The sequence below is a fragment of the Syngnathus acus genome, chromosome 13 (assembly GCF_901709675.1).
Source record: "Syngnathus acus chromosome 13, fSynAcu1.2, whole genome shotgun sequence".
Classification (NCBI taxonomy): domain Eukaryota; kingdom Metazoa; phylum Chordata; class Actinopteri; order Syngnathiformes; family Syngnathidae; genus Syngnathus; species Syngnathus acus.
Window position 1 is genome coordinate 8,747,409 of NC_051098.1, and position 7,658 is coordinate 8,755,066.

At 38.4% G+C, this 7,658-nt stretch overlaps 1 protein-coding gene across 1 annotated transcript; it reads left to right on the forward strand.

The window, feature by feature from the left end:
* Positions 1-170: 170 nt before the first annotated feature.
* On the forward strand, positions 171-5,829 carry nop53 (NOP53 ribosome biogenesis factor). The gene is made up of 12 exons (XM_037266813.1): positions 171-717; positions 921-1,000; positions 1,128-1,230; positions 1,540-1,742; positions 2,032-2,087; positions 2,168-2,263; positions 2,882-2,983; positions 3,066-3,230; positions 3,400-3,575; positions 4,548-4,614; positions 5,132-5,208; positions 5,307-5,829. Exons 1-12 carry the CDS (start codon positions 515-517, stop codon positions 5,365-5,367), a joined length of 1,389 nt encoding a protein of 462 aa, XP_037122708.1. The 5' UTR covers positions 171-514; the 3' UTR covers positions 5,368-5,829.
* The last annotated feature ends 1,829 nt before the right edge of the window (positions 5,830-7,658 follow it).

The window sequence follows — 7,658 nt, forward strand, 5'->3', positions numbered from 1 at the left end:
ACAACATGATTACCAACGAACACGCCATGTGCACTATAAAAACATTCTCAGTTTAAGAATGATATATTTTGCTCATTCATTGAGTTAACTTTAAATATATTTTGTGTTTTAGAGCTATATTTCACATAGAAATAAAATACAGGTAAATTCGGTTTCTGTAGTCTTTGGCATATTGTTATAAAGCATTTTGTACTTTTAAATATTTTAGTTGGGTGTATTGTTGTATCCTCATTTTATTATGTACATACAAACCCAAAGGAACACTTTTAATTAAATTTGTACTTGCAGGAATATGACATTTAAGAACATTTTCTATGGCGATTTAATGTAACGTTCAGAAAAACAAGAAGACGTACCAAAATAATAGTGCTGTATGTACTATCATCAACTTTATGTCAAATATGATGTGTAGTACGATATTGAGCCTTTAGGTGACGCCAAAGTGCCCTTCCACGCTGTACGTCACAAAAGCCATGAAAGAAGAAGACACGTTAAAAAAAAATTCAGTTCCAACATGGCGGCTGCCCGAAAACTGAAACACATGGTGGCCTCGCAGCCAGGCTTTTTAAGTTTGAAGTCCTCGGATCCTACAAGTGGGGTTAGCAGTCGAAGAAAGCGCGTGAGCAAGAATAAGAAAAAGAACTGGAACAAACACAGTGACATTCGAGATGTAGAAGACTTTTTAGAAGACATCAGGCATCAGGAGAGGACTACCGGGTGAGTTGTCCTTAGGTTCACTTATGAAACCACAAAAATTCAACCTCGGAAAACACGTCGAATCGTTTAATGTATCGATATGTTGTCCATGTGTGGACACGGTTTCTCATTAACACCATGTGCGCGTGCATCTGTTGTGTAAATATACTGTACAAGTTATTCGTTTAAGTGATGGCCTTTTGTATGTATTGTATTTGTTGCAGTGGGCTGTTGGCTGAGAAATCTGATGACAATTTATTCTTTCTGGATGTCGGAGAACAACAACAAAAAGATGATCACAAAGGTAGTCAAAGGGCATAACCCAGTATTAATTTGAGTATTACTTTACACTGTCATGTATTTGCAGTCTTTTCTAAATTGTAGTTTGATACACGCTGAATTGAATCTTAAATAAATGTTTGTCTTAAAAGCATCGGAGCAGGTGAAGGACAAGAAGAAGAAAGGGAAGTCACAGCGTCCTCTCAGGATAGACTTGATCCTCCAGCATGACTCGCTTGTCCCACCAATTAAAGAGTCAGTATACATCACTTAATGATTTCGTTGAAAATCTTCCCTAACATTAGTCCTGACATTTTTGATGATTTATAATGGTTTCTCCAGTGATGATCTTATTCTTGCGCTTCCAGTATTTCCTTTTTTGGAAATGTGAAGACAACACATGGGAACTCAGGAAACTATTGTGTGAATGGTCTCTTGGGATCTGAGGAGTTGCAAAAGAACAGCTAAATACAATTTAAACCCAATGTTGCTATCAACTATGTTTTATGTACTTGTTCCCCACACAATAAACTGCGAAGCGCTCCCATCTGTATGCTTCTCCAGTGTGCTGGCCTACCAACAGCCCAATGCAAAGAAACTTCGTCATCGTCTCAAGAGGCTAGAGCATTTGGCAGCCAAAGGCGTAATACCACGGACACAGAGAAAGGCTCTCAACAGACAGATATCAAACACAACACCTAAAAAGGCAGTGACAGAGGCCAACAACAACCCAAAGAGAGAATATTATGACATCTGGGGTCTAGAGTGTAAGTGGTGTTTTTTTTCTTGTTTAACAATATTCTCATACATTTGCTTGCTGTCTGTTTTGTTAATCATGTGGAACTGACCTTTTTTTTGGGGAGGGGGCTAAAGTTTTTTTTTTTTTTTCTCTTCTTCCAAATGTAGCTGTGCTATTTGTAGTGCAACGCTTTGTTGCAATGGCGCACATTTCCTGTTGTGGGCTCATCTTAAAACATTTGTGCATTATTTGCAGAGGTTTCCATATCCACTCTAGTGGTAATCCTCAGGGGTTTTTTTGTTTTGTTTTTGGAACAGCCAAAAATACAGCAGATCCATGGTACCTTCAGCAGACTGGCAAGAAGCCAGTCAAGGTAAGAAAGTGTATCAAAATGTTCATCACAATACGTTGCTAATCGATTTAGTCGTAATTTGTTGGTTTATATTGTGGTAGCGGCCAGAGAAATTGAATGAGAAGCCATCCATTTTACCGGCAGTGGAGGTGATTGCACCTGGAGGTTCCTATAATCCAGACTTCTTCTCCCATCAGGTAAATTGTCCTTCTACTGTATTGACTCAAAGGACCATTAATGCATACAACCTGTCAGTTTCAGGTCAAAGTGTCTGACTGTTCAGCTTGTGATTGTTTGACTACTTCCTCAGAAACGTGAACAGTGAGGAACTTGAACATAAAATGATCAACTTTCTCACGCTCAAACTGCGGGGGCTTTCTTCCTTTCCCATCGGCCTGAAACACTGAGATCTAATTGTTAGAACTCTCAAATCCTTGTTTAAAACTGATAATACAACCTCTGATGATAATTCATGATAGTGCATTGCAGAAAATACATTCAAATGGGCTGAATTGTTGATGAATATTTCCGAGATGCGTGTCCAATGATGATCTCATCCTTGCGCTCCCAGTATTTCCTTTTTGGAAATGTGAAGACAACACACAGGAGCTCAGGAAACTATTGTGTGAATAGTATCTTGGGATCTGAGGATTTTAAAACAAGCTGCTTAAATTAAATATACATTTCAAGTACACATGCTACTTTTTAGATGTGAATTGGAAAGAAATCAACATATTAAGGATGTTTACTTTTAAATATGCAGATAATGAACGGAAGACTTGCATGGTTTTTGTTTGCTTCCATTTTGAATACAGGCTTTACTACAAGAAGCTCACAACGTGGAGGTTAAGAAAAAGAAGGTGAAAGACAAAATTAACAGACAGCTCTCTGTCAAGAAAGCAGATAAAGCGACACAGGTACTGAGTCCTTCCACTTTTGCCGTCACTCTTGGGTCTCCGTTTGGCAAATTCTTGATTGTAACTGTGTTTGGGTCTGCAGGAGACTGTGTTTCATGAGGAAGTGGAAGGCCTGGTGGAGGAAGATGAAGACGAAGAGATGCCTGCTGTCGGGGAGGAAGAAGGGGGTGGGGTAGGAGGAGGCATCGCGCTGGCAGAGAAGAAAACTGAGAAACAAAGAAAAAAAGAAAAGGCAGCGAAAATGAAGGTGCTCACAAAGTTACTATATACGAAAAGAAACTTACTGTTGAAATTTGTTTACTGTTGCGACCACGGTTTTGTCTTTTAGTGTTGCAATTCTGGATGCAGCTGGCCATATGCACAAGGGTCCCGAAATAAGTTACCATCTTGCCTTTTGTGCAATTTTGTTCCATCAGGAGCAACAGCGGCTGGCTGAGAAATATCAGACCAGCAAACGACAGCAACTCTTCCAGTTTCGCTCCATCAAAGATACCATCAAACAGCAAGAAAAGAGGACCGCTGCAAGACAGGAAAAACGGAAGGCCAAGATGGAGGCCGAGAAATCTCAGCCTCGGCGCCTCGGCAAACTCAAGTATGCACTTAACACGCTCATCAAATCGGTCTCATTATGTTAAAAGCTTTTCTGAGATGACATTAAACTCGCTAGTCAGACCAGTTGCATTCTGGGACTTCCATTTAGTCCCTGAATGCACTTTAAAAACCATTAAAAGCCACATTCTTTGCTGAATTATCTCATGAGTCTAGTGACAAAATGTCAATATCCCAACAGGGATAGATTTGATTTATAGTACTGTTTACCAGATTAATTATATTTGAGACTCATATGAAGGAGCTATTTGGCTGCATTTTTACAATTTATTTTTTTTAGTGGTATCTTAAAAGTTTTTAACATTCTTCCATCAAAAAGCAAAAAGGCTAAAGAATAATAGTGCAATTAGCATCTACCAGTTATACTGTAATTATTTTTAGTCCCCCCTTCCTGACTTTTCCCTCTTGACTATTTTTCAAAAGTGGCCTGCAACAACCTTTTGTGACTTTTTAGATTTTTTGTGGCGTTATTGGAAACTTCTGGAGACTGAGAGACTCCTTCAAAAGCAGGGGAAGAACCACTTACTTGCAGACACATTTTCAGCAGCTTTCAAACAATTTACTTAGTTGTGTAATTTCATACTTTGCGTAGGCAGGCACACCAGAGTTCCAACTGTTTGTATACAAGCAAGTAAGAAGTCTGTCTTTATCAAAATGACTCCTTTGAAATTTGGCATGCATGATGGAATTCTGAGAATCTGCTGTTATGGACTGTGGTCCACCCATAGTTTTAATGGGAGTTTGTCTTGACTTAACATAACTAAAGTTTTGTTTTTGGGAAAGCTATGGAATACTGTAGATCTTTTTCTAATTGACGTTAGAAATAGCTGGCTCTGCATTTTCAACTCAACTTGCCCTCTTCTGCTCACTTCTCTCCAGTTGTAAGGTTATATTGTTGTTTCCCCCCTACCCCTAACTGATGTTCTGGATTTGAGCAATGTTGTCCATTTTCCAGGTTTCACCCTGAGGACCTTGAAATCAAATTAAGTGACGAGCTCACCAGTTCCCTACGGCAACTCAAGGTACTGCTTCCCTGTCAAACTTTCTTCTTACAAGTGAGGATAGTATTGTCCTCAATTGAAGGCTTTTGATACATTTTCGATGTTGTTTACTATAATTTCTGACTCTTAAGTTGTTCATCTTCCCAGAGTTTGGGTGGTCCTCTGACTTATACTCACTCGGGAGCAAATTGTAGGTCTTAAAATTAAAGCTAAGTCTCGCACCCAAAATCCCCGTTCCCAATTGGTGTTGACTTTCTTTCGGTGGTTGGCAAAGAGTTTTGCTTCATTTCCATCAATGGAAAAAAGGTGGCGGTAATGGCCCGAAATACGGACTTGGTATAATAATAATAAATAATGTCCAATATAATTTAAATTCCCAATGGGGATAAAAACCTTCTGAAAAACATTTTTGTGAATACGTTTTTGAATAAATATGGGAATTATAATGTGTGTGAGTAATTAAGTATTCAAGGCACTGACTGAAAGAAATGTGTCCTGGCTGTTTTTTGGGACATGTTGCAATGCCCTGCTGCTACAGCCAGAGGGCAGCATCCTCAAAGACCGCTTCAAGAGTCTGCAGAAGAGGAACCTAATTGAACCCAGAGAGAGAGCCAAGTAAGAATATGCTTCACTTTTACTTAACATGTCATCTTTGGATCACAAGGACATACAGATTGTTAAAAATGAACACCTCTCCACCCCTTTTTTTTTAGGTTCAAGAGGAAATATAAGCTGAAGTATGCAGAGAAGAGAGCTTTTAAAGCCATCACTTAACGCCGCGGAGCCCGAGAAGACTGGAGCGCAGTAAAAGCTTCAAATGCAACATAATGGAACCAGCTGTATATATAATGACCCGCTGACCTTTTTGGACAATACCTCCAGTTTACACACAAATTATATGGCACTTAATCATTACAGAAATGCTGTGTGATTTGTGTTCGGACAAGTTTATCAGTTCTGACCAGGTGGTAATGGTTCTGTTATTTTTTTTAATTGATCATAAATGACTGTTCATGCCAAGTGGTGGTGTACTTCCATTCAAGTGTGATTTCCAACAAAGCACGATGACAAGCTCACTCATGTAAAGTGTAATTGTGCAGCAGATTTGTTCAAATTTGAATTTACTGTTGCAGAAATGTTTGAAAAAATATTTGATATTTCTACTTCATTTGAGGTTTTAGCCTTACTAACAGTTGAATTGATCTAACTTAAGACTCACTTAAAGATTGAGCAATACCAGTGTTTGTGATTTAAAGATGATGCAAGCTGATGGCATTTAGGAGTCTGTGCTTGTGATAATTGATTTCAGGCAATCAATGTAAAAGCTTAACTGCCTTCGGTCAGATGGGGATGAGGCGCGACCACTTTGTTCTTAGGCGCCTTGAGTTTCAACAAAGCCTCTTAGCCACTAATCGGTGTGAAAACGTCTTTCACATTTGAGAGATTGGTGCACACTTCTCAACAGATTTGTTGCTGCTTTTCACACGTATATGGTACACAGGTGCAGTGTGCTAGCGGCGATTTAAATCTAATGCTGCAGTTTATCTCTAAGGAACCAAATCCATATTAAAGGTCACACTCAGTTACGTCATTATTAGCTGTAATTAAAAAAATAATTTTATATTTTTACTTTCACACCCTAAATTTAAAAATTGATAATGGTACATATTACCCCTTTTTTTGTTGTTGAAATAAGCTCATTACTTTTTTTCCAAATGATAACTAGAGAGCGGTTTAAAAACAACAGTGCCTGAGATCTTGAGAGCTTGGTGTTTTAAAAAAGGGCAACATAAATAATAAATCGGTGAATATTAATGATGACTAGGATGAAGATAGTCCTTGTTTGACAGGCCTAAACTCTTTTGGGATTTGTAAACAGTAGTTTTAAAATCTATTTAGTGATGGACTGGAAGCCAATGAACAGATATTAGAATCTGTGATGTTTTCAAATCTTCTCATCCTGATTAAAATTAGCAGCAGTGTTCTGGATACATTACAGCTGTTTAATGCTGTTTTTGGGAAGTTCTGTTTAAAGGCCATTACAGAAATCCAGTCTACTGGAGATTAAATACGATTTTCTTAATCTTTAAAAGCACAAAGATTCTCAATTCCCAGTCATTATCCCACACCACATAGACCATAGAACTGAAGAACCTTGGGTTGCAGGTATCTCAGAGTGAAGATGGAAAGACTTAGAAAAGCAGGGTTGTCTGAAGATTGGAAAGACTTAGAAAATCAGGGTTGTCTGAAGATTGCCAAATTAGTATCCATCATCCTCCTTTGTACACACTGTTTCCTGGGCTCTAGTTTTCCAGCAGGTGCTCAATTTCTGTGTTGAGCAAAGCGTTGCCAACCATCTGATTCTGCCATCAATACATTCCCCCAACCAGCAAGTAAAAAAGAAAATTAACTGGAATGAGAACTTTTTATGACAAAAAAAGTAATTAAATCCAAATGTGGGCGCTGCTGTGCACCTCACAAAGCTGTTTGAACATTCAGGGAAATATGTTTGTTATTCTGTATGCTCATGCCAGACAGAGGCAGATGGCACCTAAGTTATTTGTGTTTTGCTTTCCCTTTTTCCCCCCCCTTCATGTTGTGTCTCTTTCTTCATGTGGGAGGCAGAGTGCCGCCAGATTGTTTTTGGAGAGTGCCTGTGTTTGTGAGCAGTCATAGTGATTCATTACCAAATATAACCACCTGCCTCTCACTTCTGGACTCTTGTGGAGTTCACAGATGCTGTGTCGGAGCACATCGACACGCTCCAGATGTGAGCTGAAGCCAGCTGAGGTCAGGTAAACCAATATGTATAATTTAGAACACGCACACACACATGTGTATATATATGTATGTATATAGACTGTGTGTGTGTGTGTGTGTGTATATATATATACTAAATATATATATTTTTAAATGTAAAATCGTAATTTTTTTATTCAACCAAAAGTAAAAAAAAAAATACAAAACTTATTTTACTTTTATATCCACTATATTTTATACATATATTTCAATGATATATCTTTAGCCGTTATGACGAAGCAAAATGTATTGCGTTGGAAAATATG